This window comes from Alternaria rosae (assembly GCF_020736505.1).
Source record: "Alternaria rosae strain MPI-PUGE-AT-0040 chromosome Unknown BKA58scaffold_4, whole genome shotgun sequence".
NCBI classification, from domain to species: domain Eukaryota; kingdom Fungi; phylum Ascomycota; class Dothideomycetes; order Pleosporales; family Pleosporaceae; genus Alternaria; species Alternaria rosae.
This window is the reverse complement of record NW_025763573.1, coordinates 1,822,547-1,849,234: the sequence shown is the minus strand read 5'-3', so window position 1 is coordinate 1,849,234 and position 26,688 is coordinate 1,822,547. Positions and strand designations below refer to the sequence as shown.

The window sequence follows — 26,688 nt, the reverse complement described above, 5'->3', positions numbered from 1 at the left end:
ATCTAGAAAGATGTGGCTATGAATGGCCCAGTGAGACTCCCGGACTGACTTCAGAGACGTTGATTTGAACATGGTATTACAACGTGCCATCATGGGTGGCGCAGTGATGTTTCGAGTACCTAGTGCTTGAATACAGTGGATAGAACACTGAATGAAAGACCAGGTACGTGTATCATATAGGATTGCAGATTGGTGAGGCCCATGTACCAAGATGGTATGAAGACAAAAGCCTAAATTTGCTGATGGGAAGATCGAGACCCTGTGGGAATGATTGTATAAGCGCCCCTGAATGCCCGAAATACTGCAGTGATCCTGCGCGAATGATGTATGTATGATGCCAAAGTGGAGGCGGCCGATACGTGAAGGCGTCGTAAGATGAACACCATTTCCGTACGACCTGGAAACAACTACAAGTTGAGCTCCTCGAGCGCAGTCTGCAAGTCGTCTTCGTCTTCGTCTTCGTACTGAACTAGTGCCTTGATGGGTTTTGGCTTCATGTTCACGCGTATAGACGATACTATAGCCCTGGATTTCTCTGAGCTGTTGGCCTTGAGACTCGCAAGCTCTCGTCCAGCCATCTTTAGAACGAAACTGGACTTCTCTGGCTTCTTGAATTGTGCATATAATGCTGATGCCTTGATGGTGTCCCACATGCATGAACCAGGCGTAAGGTAATCATCAAGCAGAGGCCGGATATCGGTGTCGCCAGGGTTTTCGGGCTGTATAGCCTGGAACTTTTGGTAGCAGCTGTTGACAACGGTATTAAGCCGCTCCGTCGTGCTCACATCACCATGCCAGCCGGTATTCCAAGCACGATTGACGTCGTCCAGCTTTCTTGTCAGAGAGAGGATCTCCTGCTTGATAGTCTCCGATCCCTTCTTGGCGAGGTGATCGATTGGATACAAAAGCGCGTCGTCTAGCTCAGTAGCATCCGAGAGAACAGACCTGACTTGACTCATTGTCTCGATATTGTGTGCCCTTACAATGTCGAAGTAGAGGTAATCGATGACATGGTTGGATCGGATTCGCCGATCTGCTTTGCGGAGTTCCTCAACAGCTGCTGAGTCCCCCTTGCTGGCGCATTTCTTCATCTCTTCCTTATAACGCGGCTGTCTTGGTTTCCAGTGGGCTACGTACTGGTCGAATTTGGTCTGCGTAAATACGTAACCCTGTTTGGACGCATCAACTAGCAAATCATGCATATCGTACAGCTGTTCAAGTATCCGGGAATGAATGCGGTTTTCGGTGTATGCTTGTTTTTCTGCGAAAGTGGTGACTAGACCAAGCAGCGATGAGTTGTTACGAAACTCGAAAGCTTTACTGAGGAAGTTGTCCACCTCTTCAGGTTCGCTGGTATCCATGATATCTTCGAGCTTCTCGGTTCTTGTCTCTATGCCGTATTTTGCAGGCTTGGGGGTAATCATTGGCGCTGGAGCATTCAAGAAAGGGTGCACAAGTTTGGGTTCCCAACATACCCAGAACATATCACCATCGTAATCGCCTCCTTGCAGCTTCCCGGCTAGTGGGAACCGGCCTTTGCAAGGAAAAACCACTACGTCGACCAGATGCGACAGTTCAGGGCGTATGACCGTGCGGACTTTTTGAATATCCGAGCGGCGACAAGCAGGCTGACGAGTGACAAGAGCTTCCATGTCCCTAAGGCAAAGGTACTTTTCATCCGTATCCTCGTCGACAAATGAGGATGAGAACTGCACTTGAATCTCTCCTGGTTCCAAGACTCCAAAAGGATCTGCTATTCCATAAAAGTACGCGGACTTTGCGAGAGGCACACGTAGCTTGGATTCCTGGAATACATGCTTTGTCTGGATAAAGCGCTCGAGACTTCTGGCAAGGTAGGGGAACTTGGTAGGCAAGAAGCCTGCCTCGAGCAAGAACTTCAACTTTTCCTCCAAGGATACCGGCAGTGCAGCTTGCCAGTCAGGTTCGGCCTGAGTCTTCGCACCGTTCTGATGAACCCATTCGTAGACCTTGACTGGATCTGGTAGTAAAGTTAGCAGCTTATCGCGTTCGGTTTCGAGGCGCTCCTCCATGAGACTAGCAATAACTTCTCTCTTTACGCCTCGATCGACCAGAATGGGTATGTACAATATATGTAATTCCGACTGCGAAGGCGGAGAACTAAAGTTGGACACTTCAAAGGTTCGATGATGATGCATTGATTCGTCGGCGGGTGGATGAAACTTCCACTGACTCCTGTTGATTTTGATCCAGTGTTTGAGATGCTCCGGATCTTTGGTGTAGGATTCCGCGCTAATCATCCAAAGTCCCTTGGCGCCGCCAATACGTCCCTGGAATGTACTTGGCAAAGGTCCCTTCACCCCGGTCGTTTTCTTGAATAGCTGCCATATGGCTAATGCAGCGCCAACGGAGATAATTGAGCATCCATCGTTCATGACCGAGCCATCCGGAATCGCCTGCCACTCTAATTCCGAGTCATTGTACAGAGTGTCCTCCGGATCATTTGTGGCCAATTCGTCATCCACATGGATGATTTGTGAGGTCTCAAAGCACAATGTAGGGGTGGTCCGAGAAAGCCCCAGCTCAATACGAGCAAAGGCTTTGCAAAAGCCTTGGTGTCTGTTGATGTGGAATGGTAGGAATCGATCAAGCATTTTGCCCACTGAACAGGGTTGCTCAATGCCACATCCCTCCGTGGCGAACAGCACGATTCTTTTGTCATAGACCATGTCCTTGGGTCGAGCCATCTTGTGCCTCTTCACATCTTCCACATGGAAAACTCTCCATTTGCGGTTCAAGAAGTCGTGCTCGGCGAGAAGCCATGCTTGGAATTGACTGCGAATTTGTTTAACCCGCTCACCCTTGAAACGATTTGTTTCGGAGAAGTCGAAGACTGGCGTGTTTAAGTAGAGAAAGCGGTCTGAGCCAAACATTCGCTCCAGTCGACATGACCGATCCGATTGCACCGGTAACAATGTAAGGTTTAGAATCGGACCAGTGCGTTTGGGGCTGAGATTTATGTGTCCTCTGAACGTGAACCCATCAAAGTCGCGTTTCGCAGCTTGCCAGAGGCGGCTTGACTCCCGCAGCTTCACACGCGGTATTTTCCGATGCTTTTCAATGGAAGACCAAAACGCTTCTGCATCGGAAGAAACAGTAGAGATATCCATACCGCTTACCAAGTCCAGGATTGAGATTGAGTGGTCTATCGCTAGACGTTCGCAGATGAACAAGATATGGTACGGGATCTGTTCTAGTCCTGGTGGGAGCGCGTCAACGAAGAGATTTTGGTCAGGTAGATCTCGTATTTCGTGTGGTATCTTCGAGGGAGGTTGCACATCAGCAGGCGATCTCTCTAGGCCGTTTTGATCTCCGTTAGATGAGAATCGTGGCGTCGCTAATGCAAGGGATTGCCCATGGCGATTGTCAACAACGGCGGGTGGTCTGCAATTTTCCATCTTGCCATGTGGAATTACTCGCGGGTCAGTCTCCTCCTCTTCAGCCTCGAAAGATGCTTCAAGAAGACCAGTCTCATCAATAGAGCCATAAGTAGACCTATTCTGGCCGCTACTCCCTTGAGAGAAGTGTTCGTTCAGGTCTTGCTGTATATCTTTCTCACACACTTCGCTCTCGGGATGTATCATAGCTTGATAGAGCTCCACATCATCCAGAGAATCCGTTGTAGTCGAACTCGTCCTTTTCAATTGGGGCCTAGAAAACCTGTCCTCCCGTAACTCGATGACGCCATCGTACGAGGTGAATGAAGTGTTTGTCGTATTTGCTGTCTCCTGGGAGGAAAATGTAGTGTTGTTGAAGGAGGTGTTGACCGAAGATGAAACGGAATTCACGGCCTGAAAAGAGCGAGCCATATCGAGCGTTGGCTTCTTGAAGTCCTCAAATTGCGGTGGTGGAATGGGCGAAGACTTGAAGGATTTGACAGCCTGTTTCCCTTTTGAGGTTTTGGTAAGCTTCTGCGAGTTCTCGGAATGATTGGAGCTTTCAGATGGCCTTTTCTTAGAGACATGTAGAGAGGCATGGTTACTTGCCTGAAAGAGCGTCTTTCCTGGCCTAGTGGATGGCGAGGGAGATGATGACGGCGACCGTGACGGTGATCGCGGTGTTTTGTATCTTTGATCCGTCTCATCGTCGGTGTCAACGTCTGTGGGGGATCCTGGATCAGCAGTAGCATAAGACTCATGTTCGTCGTGCTGAACGTCATACGAGCTAGTTGTTGCCTGTGAGGTAGGGTTGACTCCTGTCCTTGTATTAGCTACCAATATGCATTCGTCGATATGCACTAAGACTGGCAGCTGACATGATGAAATAACTCCATGCTGACAGTCCGACCCACAAAGCAGTTACAATCCGAAAAGGGCATAGCGTGGATTACCTCTATCACAGAGTCTGCAAGACACATGGGGCCCCTATCAAGCACGGATATAGTCTATGGGCATTGAACAAATGTACGCGCTAACTCTAAAAGAAACTCAAAAAGCAAGTGCGCACTTACCACTAAAGAGTGTCGCCCGCACTTTAGGCGACTCATTCCTCGGCGTCCTGCCCTTCGACTCCAATTCACCCTTTTTTACACGGGAGAGGATCTCACGAAGCCTTTGCAAGCGCCCCTCACGTATCAGACCAGGGGCCTCCCCCTTAAATTGTTCAATCGCCTCATCGAGCGCCGTCGGTGCGCTGTAGAAGAGGAACTGGACAAGCGCATAGATCTTATCGGCAGTGTCATCCGCATTTGATCTTTCTGGTGACCACTCAGCGCCACGGATCTTGAGACCAAGTCTCCATTCTTCTTCCAATGATCGAATCTGGTCGTCGATGGCCGCTCCAGGGCGGAGATGATGCGGAGTTGCCGGTAGCGAAACGGCGGGACCACCGTTACCCGTCATGACGCGGGGCAACAGCGTTTCTTCGCACCTCGTGCTTCATGCGATGGAAGATTAAGCAGGAACACGGCGAGAAGAAAGGAGAGTAAAAAGGTTCAGGAGGTAACGATATAGTGGGGTGAGTCGCGGAAGGCTGAGGAATGCTGAATGTGTGCCTGAGGCTGCTGTTGCTAGGTGATGAAACCTATGGTCTGTGCACGCACGCGGTATCGCGTGGTCACGCGATGAGATGTTTCACCAAGCTGAGTTAGGCGGCACCTCAAGTGCCAGCCCTGGATATGGTCCGATACTGATTCTAACATCGCCGCAAGGAGGCTTGCTGGATACTCAACATTTCAGCATGTTTAGTCGTCTCCATCAAGCCCCATCACAGCTGTTAGCGTTATCGCGGACAATGGCAGGTTGTAACATGGGTAGAGAATAATATGCTGTATCATGTACGGCTCCTCAAGATCGTCTAGATTTGTGCCATTCCGCTTTTCGCACTATGGCGGATATTTCCCAAACATGCAATAGGTAATCGTGAATTCAATGAACCGTGAACCAAGCCCAATCTTTCCCATAGCCAAGCCCTCTTGGACTTAGACCTTCATCTCCTCGAGACCGTGCTTCCAGACGGTAACGTAGGGTGTGACACCGTCCTCGCGGTAGTTGAGGAGAACGATCATGCCGTCGGGGTTCATGGACTCGCCAGTGTAGAACTCGTAGTCCTTGAAGTTGCCGATGATCTTCTTGGCGAAACCGGAGGCCTTGGACTCAAAGTCCTTGATCGTAGCCTCGTCAGCGCCCTTGGTCTTGAGTGCCTCCTTAACTGCCTTCATGTAGCCTGCCTATCGTTAGTCCTGCGTTTGGATGACGTTGCCCTAGCTTTCTTACCCTTGAGGTATGTGAGGTAGCCCTTCTTGTCGAAGCCGGTCTCGTTCAGGCGGAAAGAGTAGACGACGTCGATCTTGGTCTCCTTCTGGTCATCGGCTCCCTCCTCTTGCTCCTCAGCGGACGCATTGGCACCAGTGTCTACACGTCGTTAGTCTACCAGGTCTCCATCTCGACTGGCAGTACCCACCGAATGATTCTCCTCCGACAGTGATCTTGGTGCAGTCGGCCTCGTAGGCGACGCCGTCGATCTCCTTGAGGTTGTAGGAGTCGGAGATGATCTCGTCACCGGTGATGATGTCCTGGAAGCAGTCAGTACCGCGCGTCTAATGGAGAAGACAAGTTGCTCTTTGCATGCGCGAAGCAGCATCAAGTGCGGCAGGGAAGGTGGGGTAAGGCGCAGGTAAGAGCCGCCCAGCGCAGGCACAACGCACCTTGAAAATGATCATGTTGGCGGTAGGGGGAAGTAGAGTCTGGTGGTGTGTAGAAAGAGTGTAGGTTGGTCGGGGCGGGCAGGCGAGGGGTTGAAGACTGGAGCGGAAAAGAAGCGCTGGCCTGTAGGCGTGAAGGAGAAATTGGTGGGGTAGAAAATTGGGTGTGAAAAGCGCGCTAACCGCAACGAGTGAAAGTGGTTGAGCGACTAGGCCCGTCCGGTTCCAAGGTTGCCGGGCGGCGAAATGCCATGATGCGCGCGTATATCGTAAACCCCCGTCATGCCTTGCTGCTGTCACAGGCACGCTGCTGCACCACTCTCACACGACTTTCACCCAACCCTCGCTCCGCTCACCTCAGCCTCTCCTTTCTGAGCTCGACTGGTTCAATTGTACGCCGTCCGCCCACCAACACGAATACCGACATCACTCGTCCGTCGCATCGCGCCTTCTCCCTAATTTCCTTGGTCCGCGGCTTCCGGCTCCGTCTTTGTCACCCCATAGCTGGCCCAGCACCGCGATCCCGTCTTGAGCACGCTGCATCTTCGACCTCTTCGCCGGCTGCGCTGCGCAACTCCTCCTCTGTGTCGCATACATACATCTGTAATCGATAATCCGCTCTCCTAGCGCACCGCTGCCGCACCATGGCGAGCGCAAACATCACGTCCTACGACCTCCCGCCGCTCCCCGAATACACCCTCGAGCCCCTTCAGCCTCTCACATCGTGGGTCTCCGATGCATTTATACAGGCCGCACTGCCTGTCGTCGGATACTGGGTCGTCTCCCTGGTTTTCCACGTCATTGACGTGTACGACTTCTTCCCACAGTATCGGCTGCACACGCCAGCAGAGGTTCTGAAGCGCAACCATGTTTCACGCTACGAAGTGCTGCGCGACGTCATACTCCAGCAAGTCATTCAGATACTCGCATCCTTCAGCCTCTCTTTAATCGACGAGGCGCCGACAACCGGCAAAGCCGAGTACGATGTGGCTTGGTACGCGCAGAAGCTCAGACTTGCCCAGCGCGCGGTTCCCTACGTCTTGTCCACAGTAGGCGTCGACCCGATCGCGCTGGCTTCCAAGGTTGCTACTTCGCAACCGATACTTTCTTCCGTTGTCATCGGAGGCAAATACCCCGCGCTGCTGCAGACAGCGACAGTTGCGGGCGAGCAGACTTTCGTCTCCGCCTTTGCTTCTTGGGAGATGGCCGTGGCTAGCTTTGCGTACTGGTATGCCATACCCGCCATCCAATTCAGTGCTGCCATAGTCATCATGGACGCGTGGGAGTACATGCTGCACCGTGCCATGCACCTGAACAGATGGTTATATGGTAAGTTCCAAACCGTCTCGTGTTTTTCGACTTTTGTTAACACTTGCAGTAACGTTCCATTCGCGCCATCACCGTCTCTATGTGCCATATGCCTATGGCGCTCTGTACAACCACCCAATTGAAGGATTCGCGCTCGATACCCTGGGTGCTGGCTTGAGCTACCTGCTCACCGGCATGACAATGCGACAGTCCATGTGGTTCTTCACTGGCTCTACCATCAAGACGGTGCTTGATCACGGCGGTTACGCATTCCCTTACGACCCTATCCACTGGATCTTCCCCAACAATGCCGCTTACCACGACATTCACCACCAGAGCTGGGGTATCAAGACCAACTTCTCGCAACCGTTCTTCGTATACCTCGACCGACTTGGCGGGACAATGTACAAAGGCGATGTGACTGCGAAATACGAGCGTGCCCGTCTTACAGCACAGCAGAAGGTCGACCAGGAAAAGGAGAACGAAGCTACCGCAGTACCCATACCGAATACGGCAGCCTCGGGCCCGACACAGGATGACAGTGTAGTGCCACAAGGCGCATCAACACCTCGCATCTCGCGCAAGAAGGCTAGCAGCATTTCATCAACGGCTGGCACAAATTTTAAAGACCTGACGAATAAGGTCAATCAAAACCTGCATGGCAGGAGAGCCAATGTTCTGGGATTGGAAAGCTCACATTGATTTGTACTTTTTTTCTTATGTGTAAACAAACATCATGCTGTTGCAGCAGGTAATGTATAGTCTCAGGTGTAACTTCCGGATGGTTCTAACGCATCCGCTGCATTGCATCACTGGTGCATCTTTTCCTGCCATTTCTGAGATACGGCCTGTATTCTGTCGTCATTCATTCACGGACTGTACGATTCTGGGAGGCGTTTGCTGGAGGGCTGAATTACATTGCAATCGAGTTTCCCATTCGAAATACTAAAACCTTCGCTCGTTAGCGACGGCTTTCCGTTTTGCGCGGTTTCCATTATTGGTGCCAATTAACCTTAACTGCTTTACTGATATGTGTCTCATCGATATATTGTCTTTCACTTCAACACAACACATGAGCAGGTATATCTACTTATACTTTATTGAGTTCAAGTTGTTTCTCGCTCTTTCGCTCGTCCTATGATATATGCACACTGACAACTTTCACAGACTATACAGACGCGTCCTATCACTCGCAATATACGCTGCGTCATGAAATCACCATGTCTCATTGCAAACGCCTCGTGCGTATTCTTAACCTCTCCACACTCCTCCATGTTTGCAACAGACTAAAACACAACTATTGTCACAAGGCAACCACAATGCATCACAGCCACAAAGACATCTCACAACATTTCACGATGCCTTCATTCCTACACAGGATGGAGACTCGCCGGCTCCACAACAGCGACATGAAGAGACTTGTCCGTATTTTTCGGCACGTCCCCACTCCCCGTGAGCTGGGTGATGAGTGCAAGGAAGCGCTCTATCGTAAACATACCAAGGAAGCTATCCAAGGTCTTCCCAGGTGGTTACGCGCTTCACGGCTCTCTTTTGGCTCCACAAACCTGTGCACGACACACAAGGGCCTGAATCAGAACCTTGTCAATGACATATCCAGATGGATTCGTCACGAGTTCGACGGTGCCATCGGCAAGTTTCTCTACCCACTTGTAATGACCCATGGCCTTCTAACGCCTGATCAGAAGTTCAAAGTTCGTCAACTGGAGCCCGTGCTACAAATGTGGCAACCCAACTTTAGTCTGGGAGCCTCCGCTCCGCCTGGTCATGAGCCGGTTCAATGCGGAACGAAGTGGCACTATCAGACAGATCAATGCCCGGCTTGTATGATGGCGCGGATGGGATCAGATGTGGATGTTCTTTTTGCTTTGTTCGCCGGTATGGTAGGTCGCTTCAACAGCAAGGCGTTCACGACAATGGATGCGATCCGTAACGTTGCTGGCTGGGATAGCGCTAAGAGCAAACGTCTTCGCTTCGTGCGTTACTGGGTCAGGAAGACGAGTGGGGAAAGCCCATTGTTAAGAGCATGCGATCTGGGCATGGATCTCAAACGTCTTCGGGCCCAGTGGAAGCATGAGCAACGCCGCCACGTTCGTGCACATAGCCGTACGAGAATGCAGGAAACACCCGTCAGTCCGATGCCCCGTCGGAGTTTAGGTTCATCTACCGTCCCTGCTCACCAGCGTACTCTTAGCCGTTCCGCCTCGACCAGAACTGTAAGACCGCGGCGAAATCAGAAACTAACCGCTCCAAGCCTGTTCGACCCCAAATTGGATCCTAATCCCCGGCCTCCAGACACTAAGCTTATGTCGCAGGCCGAGGATCTTGGTTTTGAGATGCCCGGTATGCGTAAGCGGGCGTACACAATTCCTCACAACCAAGAAGATATCCATCCGGCTTTGCGAAACCAGCCTAGACTCATACCTTCTCGCTCATCAACACACGCGTCAAGGCATTATAACCAGTCAACGGCTTCGCATAACTCAGAAAGGACTATCAAGCCTGATGATACCATGAGCCTTCCTACCGTTCGCCTTCCCCAGCGCCAAACTTCGGACAAGCGTTCAGCGCCCTTCCAAATCAGACGCCGTCCTGTACCACAACCCACAGTTGCGGGTTCTACCAGAGGTGAGAACTTCTTCCTCAACCCTCCTGCTTCAACGATTTCCCGCCAATCTTTCGCAACAACAGCCCACACAATTGCGTCTTACACTGGCGGCCCATCCTCTCGCGCGGGATACATAGATCCTCTCGACAATCCGATCTACGACCACATCGAGACGCAAGAAGAGCGCGTGGAGAAGTACAGACGGCTTCTGTCTAGTCATCCTGACCCTGATCCCTTCGCTGAATATGAGGATGACAACGCTTCTGTTTTCCCGAAGCCGCAGCGCCAGTCTATGTACTCTGCCTTCGGGGACGTGGGATTCGATTCTGCGCGTTTCGACGTGATCGATGAAGAACTTGCAGAAGATGAGATTGAGGACTGGGAGCGGGGTGAGCCTGAAGACGACGAGGCGGTTCAGGGATGTGAAGTGAATGTGGGTATGATATTGGGTAAGGGAAGATATCGGAGGGACAGCGACGCCAGTGTGCGTTCTAATGATTTTTATTAGTGTTTCCTGTATTTGGATTCATCTCATGTATACTCCCTTATACGAGTTCTACTCTTTCCTTTTCTAGTCTTCGGGAGTGGATTGTCCTAACATCATTCATGTGAAGAGCACCCGTCCTTTCATCCGTGACATCATTCTTTCCTTCTAGGATCAAAAGGAATCTCCTCCTTGATGTTGTCCTCTGAAGACATTGAGACTTCCTTGCAGGATGCTTGTACCTATAGAATGGTCGTTCTCATATGTGGGCACCACTGATGAAAGTGTCGCGCATGATCCGTAGTGGATTCTATACGAAGTATCATCATTGTGAAAGACCAATGGGGTGGAAGTAACTTCTGAAGAAGTCGGTCGATCAACCAGGTACATCCAAATGCTACATACAGTATGAGTGCACATAACATTAAGTCATCACACACTCATCACACCTGATAATCCAGGATAAAGCTGTTGATTTGATAGCTATCATCTTGTTCAGCCGACAATGTCTCCGCCAAACCCGATCGGTCGTCGGACTGGGCCTTGCTTCTTATAGGGCACAATAGCCATAGCTTTGTAGGTTTTACCCATGCCGTTTGGCCCTCTATCGACAAGTCGCTTCCAGCCTGTTTCCAGGCGTCTTCGCGTATCTTCATCCTTAGCAGCCTTAAGCAAGCGATCGGCGCGCTCCTTAATGCCCATTGTCGATAGGAAGAAAGACTGTTCAACGGGTCCGTGAACTTCAACACCCGGAGAAGCATCTAAAGCTGCATCTGCGAGAGCGAGAAAGTCCACATCAGCCGAGAGATCTACCAGACCGGGTGATACAAAAGGCGAGACAGTGGTATGTGAGCGAATGCCCCGTAGAGTGTTCGCTGGGATGGTATCCAAAGGTCCATAATCCAAGATCAAAGCTGCACCAGACGGCTGCGCTTTTACAAAGCTGTCCTCATCAGGAGCACCTCTGCTAGGGGGAGTATGGGATGCTGAGGCTTTGTTAGGCTTAGGAGCGCTGCCGCCTATCCGTACAGCGAAGTCAGATACGTAAGCAAAAGATTCAGGTGAGATCTCAATGATGGCGTCTGGGGTATTCTCTAGCTTCTTGTAGCGATCAGACAACTTCGGCAGGTACAGAGAGTGCGGCGTCGGTGTCTTCGAGACGGTCAATTCGAAGTCCAATTTCTCTTCCACTTTCTTTGGCAAAGAGCTGCTTGCGCCCATATCGGGGTACGGTGAAGTGGGCGACACCACCAGCTCATGCCACGTATTCTTGGGGGTTGTCACGCCGTGCTTGGGCTTGATAGGACCGGTTGGGGTGATGATGGTCGACGAGGCAGGCACCGAAGATTGAGCGACATTCTGGAAGACGTGGATTGGAAGTGCATCAAAGAACTCGTGGGCAAGTATGAAAGGCGCTGCCGTATGCTCTGTGTATGTTGTCAGTACGCTGTTGATAAAGGGAGTAGAGTCGAGCGCGTACCTTTTGGCACCAGCCTTATGTCTTCGCACCACTCAATCCTGCAGGAAGGCATGTACTTGCATTGTGCGGTTAGACCAACGTCGCTCTTCTTCAGATCGTCGGTGCCAGACAGCAACTTTGCTTGCTGTTTCTGCAGGTAAGGTGATGCTTCGATGAGATAAATAGCCTCGATGCTATTTGTGAAAGCCTTGAAACTAGATACGGTCTGCCATCCTGTAAGTATGCTTCATGTTCTCTACTATTGGGAGAGCACCATACCCTCAGAACATCGTCCATTAGCGTTCCTCGTCCAGGCCCAACCTCTATTATCTGCACCTTGTCCTTCCTTCCTTGGGCAAGCCACTCTGCGTATAGCCATATACCAATAAGCTCGCCAAACACCTGACTAATCTCTGGTGATGTCACAAAGTCACCCTTCGTGCCGAATTGATCCTGTCCGGTTGATGTTTGTCTTGTGTAGTAACCGCCTTCAGGATGAGTGAGGCATTGTCGCATATACGCCGCTACCGAGATTGGACCTGTCGTCTAAAGCCACTATTAGAACTGCTTTCATAGTGGGAAAGGGACTCATACCGTGATAGCTTCAGCCAGCGTCTTCGCCAGCGGCGTCGACCATTGTCGTTCCGAATCGGAAGATGTAGAGGCAGAAGTCGAAGACCACCGGGAGGTACATTTCGTTGTTCGAATCGACGTTTGTCGTGGTACTGATCGACTACACTGTGTCGCTGTCCGCAGTAGGTTCAGAGGTTTGGTCCTCATGTCGGCCTTGTTTATCGAAGCTCCATGACGTTGGGGCGTTCGGAACTACAGAAAGTTTAGATCGGAACGCCAATGTGAACGAAGCTATGACCACCATTCAACGATTCACACGTGCTATCGGTCCAACCAGCGCCATCTACACGAAAACACACCAACCAGTTCCTTCTGTGAAGACCAAGCCAAATAAACTTCCATACACGCCTTTGCACCTAGATAATAGTAGAAGCCGGTCTCTCGACCATAGAAGAAAGAGAAAGAGCTATGGCATCACGGTGGGCAAATGATGAAGCAGACAAAGCCGAGGAAGCGCGTCGGAAGAAAGAGAAAGAAGAGAAGAAACGCCTGAAGCTTCAAAAACAGCAAGAGGCGGAAGCAGCCTTACGAGTAACGCAAGAGGCGGAATCGAGACCTGCAAAGCGCAGGAGATTATCAACAGGCGACGATGACGAGGGAGCCGCAAAGCCCAAAGAAGAGAATGAAAGAAAGCTCCTACGATTTGAAGGCGGAAGTTGGAACCCTTGTCGACATACGTCCAACTTCGAGACCCTCAATCAGATCGAGGAAGGCTCATACGGCTGGGTCTCACGAGCGCGCGATATCACTACAGGCTCTGTAGTCGCCCACAAAAAGGTCAAAATGGACTACAACCAAGACGGTTTTCCTATCACCGCACTGCGAGAAATTTCTATCCTGCAACGTTGTCGACATACCAACATCGTCGATCTACTGGAGGTCTTATCTGGTGAAGACCCGCAAGAATGTATTTTGGTCATGGACTTCCTCGAACATGACCTAAAGACACTACAGGAAGACATGAGTGAGCCGTTCATGGCAAGTGAAGTCAAGACATTGCTACGACAGCTGGTCTCTGGCGTCGGTTATCTGCATGAGAACTTCATCATGCACCGCGATCTGAAGACATCAAACATCCTACTCAACAACCGTGGCCAGCTCAAGCTTGCAGACTTCGGTATGGCACGATATATTCCGCCTGCAAATGCCCCTCTCACACAACTGGTCGTCACACTATGGTATCGCGCACCTGAACTCCTACTAGGGACTCGAGATTACGGAACGGAAGTCGACATGTGGAGCGTAGGCTGCATATTCGGCGAACTACTTGCAAAAGAGCCGTTACTACAAGGAAAGAACGAAGTCGACGAGCTCTCACTCGTCTTCTCCCTTTGCGGTCTCCCATCAGAGAAGTCTTGGCCACAATTCTACCGCCTGCCCAACTCCAAATCACTAAAGCTACCGCGCGACCACCGCAACGCCCCAGGCTTTAACCGTGCGAAATTTCCCTTCTTGACAGCTTCTGGCATCGAACTCCTCTCTTCGTTGCTATCCCTGAATCCAGACCATAGGCCTACAGCGAAAGAAGTACTGGAGCATCCTTACTTCAGAGAGCAACCCAAGCCGAAACCGACCGAGATGTTTCCTACGTTTCCAAGCAAGGCAGGGCAGGAGAGGAGAAGGAAGAAGAGTCCGAATGCGCCAAAGAGAGGAGAGGCGCCCGGAATGCAGGGGAATGTGGACTTTAGTAGTATTTTCAAGGGAAGAGAGGAAGAAGAGAAGGGAGCAGGATTTCAGTTGAAGATGACCTGATCGATTGCGAAGACGCGTGGGCATGTAGAAAACTTTCTTCAAGGAGCAAGATGAACTCTGCCCAACTGGGGCCGACGACCGACTTCAATTAGTGTGTACCATTGGTCTGGCCAACCGAATAGTCCAATCGAGCTCCTACTTGACTGTGCAGGTGCCTCTAGGCATTTCCAGCCGACAATAAAGACAATCTTGCGTCTCTCATCTGCGGTCTCTGCTTCGACTCCGGTCGCTGCCATAGGAGCTATAGCTTGGACTCCTCCTTCCGCCGCCTGCACCCGCGCGACCTCCCCTCCTTGGTGGACTGTCCCGCCTGCCATAGCTTGCTCCTCCACTTCGTCTTGGTGGTGTTCTAGATGGCGAGCGACTGTAAGAAGAGCGCGATAGGCTTCGTCGTGGTGACCGGCTGCGAGATCGTGTGTACGACCGTGGCCGTCCTCCGTAGCCCCCTCGTCCACCACGGCCACCTCCACCTCTGCCCCGACCCCAGTGTCCTCGATCGGGCGACATTCGACGTGGTGGAGAGCGATAACGTCCATCCATTGGGGGTGGCCTGTACGCGCCAGGTGGGCCTCCGCCCCTCGATCCCCGTCCACCGCGCCCATAGCCTCCGTCGTAGTCGTCGCGTGGTGGCGGGCCTCTACGCGCGGGCGGAGGTGTCTGTGAGAAACGACGGCGGGGAAGGACAATCGAAACTTGGATCTTCGCCCCATCTAATTGTGCGTCGTGCATCTTCGCGATTGCGCGTTCGGCATCGTCGAGCTCCTCGTAGAGAATATAGGCTATGCCACGATTGATGTTGACTGTTCAATAGTCAGTCCTGCTCTGTGAGGAGGTAGGGCGAAACATACAGGTGGGGTTCATGGGTATGGTGAGTTCCTTGATGACACCGTACTTTCCAAATATCTCCCGCACATGGTCTTCTTTGACGTTCCTGGTCAAGGCTTCCACTACGATCTGTTGGATGGTTAGCGTGCTGGTGCAGTAAGGCTGAGGCAAGCCAGCTACGAAAGTTGCTTCTAGCACAGGGAGTATGCTTACCTTTGCGCTTCTAGGTGCTGGCGACCGATCTCTTGGAGTCAAACTCCGGGAATAACTCCTTCCTCTCGAACGCGATCTGCTGTCTGGTGTGTAGCTTCGTCGCCCATTGCGCCTTGGAGACGGTGATGTCGGCGAGCGCGATCGAGTAATTGAACGAGACCGTGTAGGCGAACGAGGGGTTACAGAGCGCCGCGGCGAGCCTGATTGCGCCGACCGAGGGCAGCTGGGTGATCTTGTATGCGACGGGTCGCGGGAAGGGCTGCGCGTGCGCGAGCGTGCGGGAGATGGAGAACGAGATGGCATGTCTTGGCTGTCGCGCAAATGCAGTCGTGGTAGTGTCTTAGTATGTGCTCTTCAATGTATACTCGGTGGTTCGGCTTGTTGTTACTGTGTTGGTCATGTCCAACGCGAGGTAACTTTTGGATGGTAGCTCCAAGCTCCAAGCTTGTCTTAGCGCTGACACGTGACTAGCGGAACGTGGGCCCTGGAGCGATGACATAGTCAAGAGGGCCACGGCAAGGGATATATCGGCATTTGTAGGAATAGATCTGAATAGCCAGCTCGTATGGCTTGGAGAAGGTGCATGATAAAAAGCCAGACGTTCCCCGAACCCCAGCTAATACGTTTTCATCTCTGCCGCGGAGCTCAATTGTAATGTCTACAATCTCAACGTTTGCCTCCAAACAGGCCAGAGACGGGTTAAGTAGCGAACGTGTGAAGAACCTGGACTTGGACGGTTCCAGTGTCAGCTATTGCGTGACTGTTGGATCGACTGCTAAATTGCCAGCACTCTGACCCGCTATCCGTCCTCGACCCCAGAGAGCGGCGGATACTAGGCGGGTATCGCGGTGGACATAGCTAAATGCGGCGCGCTCACTGCCCTCGCGTTAGGCATCGAGGGTAGGGTCGACCCCCACCAAGTAAGCAGCTGCATGATAGCGCAAATGGGACGTGTGACGAGCAGTCAGATTAGAAGCTCAGAGGTTTGCGTGCTGGAATTGGAGAAGTGAATTGCGTCCGTTAGATTTCATCGCGAGAGGCGGGGTCAAAACAGCCCCACTATCAAATCGCAACTTTAGCCCAACAACGCAGCCTTGAACACCCTCACCGCATTTACCCTCTTGCTCTGCTTAGTCAAAAGTACCTGCATCTACTTCGCCGCATCCCTCTTCATCTTCCCATCACTACAAGCTTCCGCAGCACGCACATCAACCCTCCGTAACCATGTCCTGGCAAGGTAAGCAGCTCGAGGCGTCGACTTCAGAAGGTCCTGGCTAATTTTGGGCGCAGAATACGTTGACACCAGGTACATCAAGCCTCCCAATCTATCACCTGTCCATGGCTAACGCTATCACAGCCTCGTCGGCACCGGTAACATCGACAAGGCCCTCATCTGCGACATCGAGGGCTCGACTGCCTGGGCCGCATCCGCCGACTTCTCGGTAAGTCGTCCGATACAATACGCGCCGGACACAGAGAGCGCCTCAGAACCGAACCTCTGGTGGCGCATATACAATAGATTGGTGCTGACCAATTATAGCTGTCCGCTGAGGAAAGGGCTGCCATTGCCAAATCCTTCAACGACAAGTCAGAGCCCAAGAAGGTCATTGCGGAAGGTGTCAAGGTCAACGGTGTCAAGTACATGACCATCGAGGCAAGCGACGACTCGCTCAAGGCGAAGAAGGTAGGTGCCAGATATTGTCCACCACATAGTACTCAAGTACTGACAACAACCTAGGGAAAAGAGGGCGTCGTCGCTTTCAAGACTACCCAAGCCGTCATCATCGCTCACCACCCCGACACCATCCAGACCCCCAACGCCTTCAACTCCGTAGTCGAGCTCGGCGAGTACCTGAAGAAGCACGGAATGTAAAGCGCCTTCGATTTGAGCCTGTTTGTACTTTAGGGATATTTGCATAACCGAGTTGCGGAGTGATGGATGGCATTATGGGCGACTGCTCGTGGACATAGATATGATTGACGATGGATGAAATAGCGGCATTGGAGGATCCTCTTCGATACAATGACAACCCTCAACCCCTAAAACCAGAACGTTCTTTGTTGCAGGTCCCAAAGAGCACTGTGCATCTCGCCGCCGAATATGCCAGTCTAGCTTCACATGTTGACTACAATAACGAGAAGAGACAAGCATACCGGAGCATATCTAAGATTAAGCGCAGTCACACCATTTCATGCTGCGGCATAGACGTACCAAGCATGGGCCAAATGTTTTCCTGATGTCCAAGTGATAGACGAAAGGGAAAAGACCTAAAGGCCCTTCATACACGCCAGCTTCTTCACAACCTTATCCCCGAATGCCTTCTGTAACTGCGCAGCAACAACCTCTCTCTTCTCATCCGCATCCTCATCGAGATCAAACGCGGTAGGGCCCTGCAAACAAGCCCTAATCACACCCTCCACCGTGTTACCCAGATGACTCTTCACGCCCCGTAGATGTTGTGGTTCCATCTGTAGCAACCTCTTCTCCACAGCCCACGTATGCTTAGGCCGCGCCTTTTCAAGATTGATAGACAGAATCTGGTCAATAGTTTTCCAGCAAGCGATTTCCAATAGTACGATACCGAGCGAGTAGAGGTCGAACGACTTCTTGTAAGACTCACGACCGCCGGCATCTTCGCGATTGCCTCTATGCTGTACGGAGGGGTGACGATAGATGTCTGCAGCGGGGTTGTCGAGTGGACGTTCAGTCATATCATCGCTGGTTGCCGGACGAGAATAGTCGAAACCACTGATCAGAGGATCCGCGTAGTTGACCTCGCCGTCCATGACCTGGCCATTTTCAACTCTTCCTCCCTTCTTCGGAAAGAGGAGTATGTTGGCCGAGCGCAGGCCCTTGTGTAGCCAATCCACCGCGTGGAGACGTTCAACTGTCTCGGCAAGTAGGCGCATGAGTTTAATACGATCAGTAAGCGAGGGTACGTCATTCTGAGGATTTGCGATGAGTGCGTGTAGAGACGTTGGTTCAGTATCCGCCGAGACAGACGCGGGCTTTTCGAAGACTAGGCCGAAACGCCCTTCGTCATCATCGATAAAATAGCCTCGGCAGAAGGGTGCTCTAAAGCGGACTGTTCTGTTGTGTTTACTGAGTAAAGCGGCCAGTTTCTTGACGCGAGCGTGGATCTTGGCGTCCACAGCACCATCCTGCTGCATGGGACCCGTGGTATCAGGTGTTTTCCATTCTATCCACACAGGTGTGTTCTTGTAGTATGCCTCCGTACGTACACCCTCATCAATCTCCTGGGGAAACTGACTGCCCTGCTTAGGACGTATGTCCGAGTACTGGAGCTCAGTATCACGGATGTCCTTTGGTAGATCTGGCATATTGATCTCTTGTGCATAGCTTGTGGTGAGATCTTCGTGAGAGTCTTCGATAGCAAGGTGAATGAAGTTTTGCTGGGCCAAAGCAGCAAGAGGCTGCCGGGCGGCACCACGAGCTGCGACGGCACCACTGTCGATCATACCATCATACTCAGAGTCGTCCATCTCCAGCAGTGAGTAGGCCCTTCGAAAGCCAATCTGTTCTGGTTGCTGGGATTGGTAGATTTGAACCATATGCGACATCGTCCTATTCAGTAAAACTATTTGGTCATTGGTACGCGTCTGCATATCGATGAGGAGGTCCACTTGAGCTTTGTCGAGCGCTTCGTGCATCTTGTCGTTGAAGTCGGCCAATTTTACGATTAGCTTCTCCATCTTTTGGTGATCAAACACAGCCCATTTAAGCCTCTTTGGTACATCCTTGAACTGTTGCACGAATTTAAGGGACATCTTGACCAGCTCGTCAGTGGGCGGGAACCTGACAGACCTTGCATTCCCTTCACCAGAGCCATTGGTACCGTCTTCGATCAGTCGATCAGAATTCTGCAGGACGAAAGCTTCAGCTTCTTCCTCTAGGAGAGGCTCTGTGAGTCTCTCATACTTCTTATCTAATCGGCCGAATGAGAAGAGAAGCTTCTGTTGTTGCTCCATGATGTTAATGATGAGGCCTTTCGACATGTGATTCAGGACCAGTTTGTCATCTCGATAGTCGAGCTGTACAAGCTTAGCCCAGTTGAGTAGTCGATGTTCTTCCACTTTGAAGTTGACTAGAAGAGCCTGACAGTCTTTGCGAAGATGACAAGCATCTGCGATCAGTTCGTAACCTAATCAAAACTGTTAACGCATCTTCGGGCGTAGTTGAACGGGTTATGCCAACCTTGGATACATCCTGCAAATACCTGGAAGAAGAAAGATACACCCCCAATCGCTAACTCTGCCATCTCTATGGTTGTTCGGAGTAACCTTTGAAAGTGACAGCTGGACGGTCTCACCAAGAGAGGAAAGCAATGAGATGAACGCAGACTTGGAGAATTACTCAAGGGTAAGCAGCGAGAAGGCTGATATTTCTACCACACCTTCAAGGCGACATGAGAACATAGTACGCCGCAATGCAGGCGCGCAACCTGATCTGTAACTAACACTGCCCCGTGGCCTCGAGCTGAAGACCGTCTTCATATCCTAGACCAATCCAAGAGGCTGGAATAGTGGATTCCGGTAAGGATAACAGCGCGATGGCGTTTTGCGATACATGACGAAGGCTGCAATCGTGGCTGAGGAGCGTTCTGTTGAACTCGTCTGCTGCAGCAGAAACATGACTTGGAGGTGATAGGCGGTCGGGTGTGTGCCTCGAGGAAAGCCGCGGTCCGCACAGCCACGCTGAGAAGCCACGCGAACATGGACCCTGGTCAACGCGTCGCGAGCTGTCACCCATTTGCTCACCACCAAATCGGTGACAGCTCGCGAACCGGTCACCAGAGCTACGACGGGCATCTGGCTCCCCAGAAATGCTTCTCGAGCATCTCAATCCTTGGTATCGCCCCGCATCAGAATTCGAGCCAACCCCCTTTATCGCCCTCTTCTTCCGAGCTCCTGTCAAGCTACTCCTCTGCCATGCATACCACCTTCTCATATGTCTGCGCTCAACCCCGAAGCCTCTACAACATCCATCCATTCGAGTCGTTTGCATCTCTGATACGCACAATTTGATACCGGAAGATGTACCGGAAGGCGATCTGCTCATCCACGCTGGGGACATGACCAATGACGGAAGTGTGGCAGAAATACAGAAACAAATAGACTGGCTGAGCTCGCTCCCGCATAGAGAGATTGTAGTGATCAGTGGGAACCATGATACTTTTCTGGATCCAAGGACACGGCCTTCGCTGTCCGAACAGCACAGGACTGGAAGGCTCAATTGGAAGAGGGTACACTACCTGCAGCACCGACGGTTGAGCCTAACGATCAAGGTTGAGCCTAGAGATGGCGATCAGATGGAAGTTACCACACCCTTGCTTGCAGCGGAGCCAGGTCAGAGGAGGATACGAATCTACGGCGCACCGCATATACCAGCGTGTGGAGACATGAACGTGCATGCCTTCCAGTATGAGAGGGGTCGAGACGCCTGGTCAGAAACTGTGCCTGAAGACATCGATATATTGGTCACACACACACCGCCGAAATACCATTTGGATCTATCATTACCGACAGGGATCGGCTGCGAGCACCTCCTTGCTGAGGTCAGGCGCGTGAAGCCCACACTACACGTCTTCGGCCATGTGCATTGGGGCGCAGGGCAAACCGTAGTATGGTGGGACAAAGCTCACGATGCATATGTGCGAGGGCTTTCAATCAAGTCCAAGTGGACGCGGGGTATTCTGAATTCAAAGCTTTGGTGGAATGTGGTCAGGGTCGCCTACCGTGGCACAAGAGAGCTGCTCTGGGATCGCGTGTGGGGTGGGCAGAGTCCAAACACTATCATGGTCAATGCAGCTCAGACGCGTGGAAATACAGGCAAGTTGGGCAATTCTATCCAAGTCGTCGACATTTGATATCGTCCATCACATAATACCCAAAGCAGTCGTAATCGTAATGTGTAAACCTCATAATCAACACAGCAGTAAGCACTTGATTGTCGGGAACTCTTTTCGAACTAAAAAGGGTTCTGTTGATTTAGCTTGACTACCTCGCAGGAGAAGCCAAGTACAACAAGGAGACCAGGCGATTCGCCGTTCCCCGCGACTTTATTTGATTGTGGTCATGAAACCATAAATCGTGCATACCATGCCATGCCATATTCCACCACTGAGCCAATGATTTGCGCACATGCTCAGAGACGACGACCACGGCGACCACCCTTCCTCCTGGTGGAGTCGGATGGGGTGGGAGTAACGTCCTCGATACGTCCGATGCGCATACCAGCACGGGCAAGCGCGCGGAGGGCGGACTGAGCACCGGGGCCGGGGGTCTTGGTGCCGTTACCACCGGTGGCACGGATCTTGACGTGGAGAGCGGTGATACCGAGTTCTGCATATGTTAGTTCCTATTCCCGTTGCAGATTATCAATTCCAGTCATCTTACCCTTGCAGCGGGCAGCAACGTCCTGAGCTGCCAACATGGCGGCGTAGGGAGAGCTCTCGTCACGGTCGGCCTTGACCTTCATGCCCTTTTGTACTGGTCAGCGTATGTCGCATGCAGTCGGTATGTCTGCACTTACACCGGTGACACGGGAGATGGTTTCGCGGCCAGAAAGATCGGTGATGTGGACGAAGGTGTCGTTGAAAGAAGCGAAGATACGGGCGACACCGAAGACAAGCTCACCCTGCGCTGCTGTCAGTCCATGTCGTCGCGATTTCCAATATCTGCTGGTCACGCACCTCGCGAACCTGGGGTCCGAGTTGGATGTTCTCCTGGGGAGCGCGGGCAACCTTCTGCTTGGGAGGCATGTTGGCGGTATTATGGGATTCTTGACGTGACTGGCGGTTCGTAACACTGTCGGCGATCGAGTCGAACTTTCGGTGGTGGGAGGTGGAATTTCGCTTGTTCGCGGGTGTCGGAGGAACTGAAACGCCGCGGTTAGCGCGCCAAGCCGACTACTCAAGTTTTCTTTGGCTGCCGCAAGCGACCTGCAGTTCCTCCATCGCTTTGCAATGGGCTGACTTCCTCGACCTCACTCACGCACAGGAGCGTGCGGCACAACAGCAGCCATGGACGACCGCAAGAGCGTCGGTATTATCGGCATGGGCGACATGGGCAAGATGTACGCCCGCCGGCTGAGCACAGCTGGCTGGAAGTGAGTGCACTCGCGCGACTGATAGCTTCGGAGCTCCAGTGTCTTCTGCAAATGGTAAGTTCCTCATCCTCACACCCTCTCCTCCCCCGTTATGATGACCGTGAGTGCATTTGGCTCGAGTACGACGCATGTCCACACTGCTGCCGTCTTGGTTTGCAGTAATTGGGCATGTTGCCGTCCATGATGTGAATTCTCGCTACCTTATTTTATACACCTCTGAACTACAACCAACTACACCGAATTGTTCATTACTGTGGCGCGAACTTTGCTAACCAGTGGCTCACAGATCGAATCCTTTCCGTCGAACACGCTGACATGCTCTCGTTGAAGGGTTCACGCCTGCGATCTTCCAGACAAATTTGATACATTAGTGGCAGAGTTTCGGGACTTTGTAGGATAGCGCTTTTATATATTAATGAACGAACGCATGCTGAGACTGCGCCAGCCCAGAGTTGAGATCATGCAAAGTGGTCATCTTGTGTCTCGCTGCAGCGACTTCATCATATACAGTGTTGAGGCGAAGAACATCGATGCGGTCGTCAAGACTTTCGGTCCCTGTATGCCGTCTCCTGCCGCTGATGCTTGCTGTTACTGACTTGAGCCTACGTTCAGCTACAAAGGTCGGCGCTATAGTTGGTGGTCAGACCTCATGCAAGGCTCCCGAGATGGAGGCTTTTGACAAGCACCTTCCTAAAGACGTCAGCATCGTCTCGGTGCACTCCCTCCATGGACCAGGCATAGACCCGAAAGGGCAGCCACTGGTGTTGATCAAGTACCGCGCCTCGGATGCCGACTTTGCGTTCGTGGAGAATGTCATGTCTTGCCTCGGGTCCAAGCACGTCTATCTTTCTGCCGAGCAGCATGATCGCATCACAGCGGACACGCAAGCTGTTACCCATGCCGCTTTCCTCAGTATGGGCGGTGCATGGTTCGCGAACAACCAGTTCCCATGGGACAGTTCACGCTACGTCGGCGGTATTGAGAACGTCAAGATGAACATTACCCTCCGTATCTACTCCAACAAGTGGCACGTCTATGCAGGCCTTGCAATCCTCAACCCAGACGCGAAGAAGCAGATCAAGCAGTATGCTGAATCGGTGACTGAGCTATTTAAGCTCATGCTCGCAGGGCAGCGGGACGAGCTCCGTGATCGTGTGCACACTGCTCGCAAGGCTGTGTTTGGCGATAATGAGGATGGCAAGAAGCTGCTCCTGCGAGATGATTTGCTTGACCGCTTCGCTTTGGGCACGATCCCAGAGAAGAAACTCAAAAACAACCATCTCAGTCTACTCGCCATGGTAGACTGCTGGTGGAAGCTAGGCATAGTACCCTACGACCACATGATCTGCTCGACGCCTGTAGGTCCCGGATTCTCTTTCCTCTTCGCATTGCTCCTTCAAATCCTTGTCCACTAACACGTATTCAGCCCTCGCGCATGTGGCTCGGCATCACGGAGTACCTCTTCTGCAACCCCACACTCCTCGAGGAGGCCATCGACACGGCTATCGACGATAACACATTCCGCGCCGACGACCTGGAGTTCACCTTTGCCGCCAGAGACTGGAGCTCGCGCGTCAGTCTGGGTAACTTTGATGGCTACCGGGAGAAGTTTGAGGAGATCCAGAGATACTTTGAACCGAGGTTTCCAGATGCGACCAAGTTGGGGAATGAGATGATCAAGGTCATCTTGCAGAAAACCCAGGAAACCTGAGGCTCTAAGCAGAACACATTGAAAATGTAGTGATTTTGGAGGATACTCCCTGCGATGATCATACGCACGAAAGTGGACACGGATCATGATATACAGAAGTAGAATGCACGTCGTGGAGTCAAAATATATACATTGCGTGCCTGCTCACATACCCAGCTGAACCAAAGCCTTGTGTTTCCAACTACGCACTTGGGTATCTCACAACTCGATCGCGTCGACCGCTTTCACATTTACTTCCTTGTAGCTTGTCCGGACTCGAACTCAGTACTCTCCCCGATGTCGCAAACCCCAAAGCCTTCTTTGCCCGCCTTAATGCCCTTCCATTCACAAGCCTCTTGCAACTCCTTCGGCGGTGCCATGACCTCCTCCTCAGTCAACACCCACGTACCCCAATGCATACCTAGCGCTCTCTTGCATTTTGTATCCGCGAAGATATTGACAGCGTCTTTGGGGCTAGCATGCACGTTACTGAACATCCAACGAGGTTCGTAGGCACCAATGGGAATTAGACCGAGATCGAAGGGGCCGCGATGTTGGCCAATCTGGGAGAAGGCCGGGCAGGTGGGTAAGTGCGAATACGCAGCCGAGTAGTCGTCTTCGGTGGCTGGAATGCTAGACGGGACCGTGCGATAACCTGTATCACTGGGTAGAGTAAGCATAGGAAATCAATCTTGAGCGTGGGACAAAGCAGACGTACCCAGCAAAGTAGACCTTCGCGCCGCCAGATTCCACACTCCAGCTTGCCCAGAGGGTCTTGGCCTTGTCGAACGGCGTCCTTGCACTAATGTGCTGACAAGGCAGCGCACCAATTGTCGCTGTAATACCACTATTCTTGCCCGCGTCCACCGAACTCACAGAGACAGAGCCAACCCTGCCCCCCTTTTGCGACAATTCCTCCAACTTGACATCTCTACTCTCCCACCAATCTAATTCTGTGACTTTTGTAACCCCGCTCTTCTCAAACCACTCCTTGTTTCCCAGGGGCGCAAAGAAGTGCGCCTCGGGGAATTTCTTTTTCAAGCGCTGGATTGTTGGGTAACTTAAGTGATCGTAGTGGTTGTGGCTTATGACTACTGCGTCGACAATTGGTAAGTCTTCGATCTCACATGGAGGGGGCGTGTAGCGTTTTAGGCTCTTGATAGTGAAGGGTGCGCAGCAATCTTCAAAGACGGGGTCGAAGAGGACGCGAAAGCCGCTCGGGAACTCAACATGGTAACATGCATGCCCAAGCCATGTTGCACGAAGTCTTGGCGTCTCCCGGGATGGAAGGAAAGTCGGTTTGTGGACTGGGATCTGAAGATTGGTGTACCAAGTCAGTGTTCGTCTCACGTACAGTTCGTACAGTGATATTACTGACTGTCGGTGGCGAGGTGTCTGGACTGTTGGCTTGACCGGTAATTTTGCGCCTACGCCAGAAGTGTTAATTCGCAGCTTGCCAATTCGCCATGGGATTTCCGTGAGCTGGACTTACCAAAGCATGCCCTTGATGAGCAACTCCCAAGGACTTGATTCAACATAGCTATCCCACGGGTTCGTAAACCCCTTCCCGTTTTTCAGGTGATGTCTCTTTTCATCTGCTTCCTCGGGTTTCGCAGCGATCTGTACTGGATTGCTTACCACAGCGTAAAGACCTACGCCAATACTTGCACCACCTATTGAGCTCATCTTGAGAGTCCTAGCAAAGTGTGGCGTTTGCCAACGAGGCTGAAGTTTCCCCAAAATATGGTAGTTTCGCGATTCACTGAATAGCTTTCGTATGATGCGAGACAAAAGCGGCAGGCGAGACATTGGATATGTACACGCGTCTGGACCAACTCAAGCGGCCTAAACATGAGCTATATTGTATTCGCGAAAGAGGAAAATCATGCGCGCCCGCCCTCGGTTGCGACAGCCACCATTCATGTACATAGTCGGCGAAATGTTGGTCCATACGGAGATAGCCACCGTCGACGTAAAGGCCGTAGATGCTTCCAGCTCGTCATGCAACTCGCTCGCTACTGGCCGGGCCCACCAAGCAACAACAGCATCGGAAGAGCGGCTTGTCTCCTCGTCCGACTCTTTCGCCGTGCGCCCACGCCCACGTTCACATGGGCAGACAGTCTTCAGCCTTTCGCATAGCTTGCGCGATCGCAGCGCGCGATATCTCGCGGTCGAATCGGCGGAACGCGGTGTCGTCCGCATGACGCATGTCGCACGCCGAACATCCTCCGCCACATGCAGTAATCGGAACTTGTACTAAACTCTGCACACTTACGATATTATTCGCCTGACGGAGAGAGTAGAGGTAATTCATTCATAGTGCTAGTGAAACAATGGATCAAGCTGGATGCTACAACAAAGCTGACTAGATATCGACAGTGCTGATAA

General features: G+C 51.9%; 13 protein-coding genes across 13 annotated transcripts; 7 read left to right on the top strand and 6 right to left on the bottom strand.

The window, feature by feature from the left end:
* Positions 1-237: 237 nt before the first annotated feature.
* On the bottom strand, positions 238-4,993 carry BKA58DRAFT_153640 (RNA dependent RNA polymerase-domain-containing protein). Its single transcript, XM_046164836.1, has 2 exons — positions 4,490-4,993; positions 238-4,234 (listed from the first exon to the last, which is right to left on the bottom strand). The coding sequence occupies exons 1-2, from the start codon at positions 4,878-4,880 to the stop codon at positions 408-410; spliced, it is 4,218 nt and encodes a 1,405-aa protein (XP_046026416.1). The 5' UTR covers positions 4,881-4,993; the 3' UTR covers positions 238-407.
* A 465-nt stretch (positions 4,994-5,458) lies between these two features.
* BKA58DRAFT_401020 (Mss4-like protein) lies at positions 5,459-6,199 on the bottom strand (the record flags this gene model as incomplete). The annotated part of the gene is made up of 4 exons (XM_046171639.1): positions 5,459-5,703; positions 5,754-5,891; positions 5,941-6,052; positions 6,185-6,199. 4 exons carry the CDS (start codon positions 6,197-6,199, stop codon positions 5,459-5,461), a joined length of 510 nt encoding a protein of 169 aa, XP_046026415.1.
* A 626-nt stretch (positions 6,200-6,825) lies between these two features.
* Positions 6,826-8,191, top strand: BKA58DRAFT_314140 (fatty acid hydroxylase superfamily-domain-containing protein; the record flags this gene model as incomplete). The annotated part of the gene is made up of 2 exons (XM_046167460.1): positions 6,826-7,510; positions 7,560-8,191. The coding sequence occupies 2 exons, from the start codon at positions 6,826-6,828 to the stop codon at positions 8,189-8,191; spliced, it is 1,317 nt and encodes a 438-aa protein (XP_046026414.1).
* A 495-nt stretch (positions 8,192-8,686) lies between these two features.
* Positions 8,687-10,859, top strand: BKA58DRAFT_153635 (uncharacterized protein). Its single transcript, XM_046164835.1, has 2 exons — positions 8,687-9,139; positions 9,193-10,859. Exons 1-2 carry the CDS (start codon positions 9,095-9,097, stop codon positions 10,621-10,623), a joined length of 1,476 nt encoding a protein of 491 aa, XP_046026413.1. The 5' UTR covers positions 8,687-9,094; the 3' UTR covers positions 10,624-10,859.
* On the bottom strand, positions 10,859-12,874 carry BKA58DRAFT_153626 (S-adenosyl-L-methionine-dependent methyltransferase). Its single transcript, XM_046164834.1, has 4 exons — positions 12,653-12,874; positions 12,338-12,604; positions 12,080-12,284; positions 10,859-12,026 (listed from the first exon to the last, which is right to left on the bottom strand). Exons 1-4 carry the CDS (start codon positions 12,836-12,838, stop codon positions 11,095-11,097), a joined length of 1,590 nt encoding a protein of 529 aa, XP_046026412.1. The 5' UTR covers positions 12,839-12,874; the 3' UTR covers positions 10,859-11,094.
* A 225-nt stretch (positions 12,875-13,099) lies between these two features.
* Positions 13,100-15,982, top strand: BKA58DRAFT_428850 (cyclin-dependent kinase G-1; the record flags this gene model as incomplete). Its single annotated transcript, XM_046173026.1, has 4 exons — positions 13,100-14,427; positions 14,805-14,973; positions 15,576-15,824; positions 15,953-15,982. The coding sequence occupies 4 exons, from the start codon at positions 13,100-13,102 to the stop codon at positions 15,980-15,982; spliced, it is 1,776 nt and encodes a 591-aa protein (XP_046026411.1).
* Positions 15,983-16,705: 723 nt separating this feature from the next.
* On the top strand, positions 16,706-17,354 carry BKA58DRAFT_401015 (profilin; the record flags this gene model as incomplete). The annotated part of the gene is made up of 5 exons (XM_046171638.1): positions 16,706-16,718; positions 16,772-16,787; positions 16,839-16,923; positions 17,022-17,165; positions 17,220-17,354. The coding sequence occupies 5 exons, from the start codon at positions 16,706-16,708 to the stop codon at positions 17,352-17,354; spliced, it is 393 nt and encodes a 130-aa protein (XP_046026410.1).
* Positions 17,355-17,574: 220 nt separating this feature from the next.
* BKA58DRAFT_153599 (prion-inhibition and propagation-domain-containing protein) lies at positions 17,575-19,858 on the bottom strand. Its single transcript, XM_046164833.1, has 2 exons — positions 19,698-19,858; positions 17,575-19,644 (listed from the first exon to the last, which is right to left on the bottom strand). The coding sequence occupies exons 1-2, from the start codon at positions 19,759-19,761 to the stop codon at positions 17,750-17,752; spliced, it is 1,959 nt and encodes a 652-aa protein (XP_046026409.1). The 5' UTR covers positions 19,762-19,858; the 3' UTR covers positions 17,575-17,749.
* A 358-nt stretch (positions 19,859-20,216) lies between these two features.
* BKA58DRAFT_153495 (metallophosphoesterase domain-containing protein 2) lies at positions 20,217-21,646 on the top strand. The gene has a single exon (XM_046164832.1). The coding sequence runs from the start codon at positions 20,326-20,328 to the stop codon at positions 21,367-21,369; it is 1,044 nt and encodes a 347-aa protein (XP_046026408.1). The 5' UTR covers positions 20,217-20,325; the 3' UTR covers positions 21,370-21,646.
* A 1-nt stretch (position 21,647) lies between these two features.
* BKA58DRAFT_410786 (ribosomal protein S11-domain-containing protein) lies at positions 21,648-22,263 on the bottom strand (the record flags this gene model as incomplete). The annotated part of the gene is made up of 4 exons (XM_046172249.1): positions 21,648-21,844; positions 21,899-21,983; positions 22,035-22,139; positions 22,195-22,263. 4 exons carry the CDS (start codon positions 22,261-22,263, stop codon positions 21,648-21,650), a joined length of 456 nt encoding a protein of 151 aa, XP_046026407.1.
* A 197-nt stretch (positions 22,264-22,460) lies between these two features.
* BKA58DRAFT_382815 (uncharacterized protein) lies at positions 22,461-24,447 on the top strand. The gene is made up of 5 exons (XM_046170134.1): positions 22,461-22,610; positions 22,941-23,001; positions 23,056-23,167; positions 23,223-23,968; positions 24,037-24,447. The coding sequence occupies exons 1-5, from the start codon at positions 22,525-22,527 to the stop codon at positions 24,319-24,321; spliced, it is 1,290 nt and encodes a 429-aa protein (XP_046026406.1). The 5' UTR covers positions 22,461-22,524; the 3' UTR covers positions 24,322-24,447.
* BKA58DRAFT_382811 (beta-lactamase superfamily domain-containing protein) lies at positions 24,448-26,316 on the bottom strand. Its single transcript, XM_046170133.1, has 4 exons — positions 25,793-26,316; positions 25,679-25,727; positions 25,019-25,614; positions 24,448-24,963 (listed from the first exon to the last, which is right to left on the bottom strand). The coding sequence occupies exons 1-4, from the start codon at positions 26,107-26,109 to the stop codon at positions 24,552-24,554; spliced, it is 1,374 nt and encodes a 457-aa protein (XP_046026405.1). The 5' UTR covers positions 26,110-26,316; the 3' UTR covers positions 24,448-24,551.
* BKA58DRAFT_401009 (uncharacterized protein) lies at positions 26,186-26,560 on the top strand (the record flags this gene model as incomplete). The annotated part of the gene is made up of 1 exon (XM_046171637.1): positions 26,186-26,560. The coding sequence occupies one exon, from the start codon at positions 26,186-26,188 to the stop codon at positions 26,558-26,560; it is 375 nt and encodes a 124-aa protein (XP_046026404.1).
* Between the last annotated feature and the right edge of the window lie 128 nt (positions 26,561-26,688).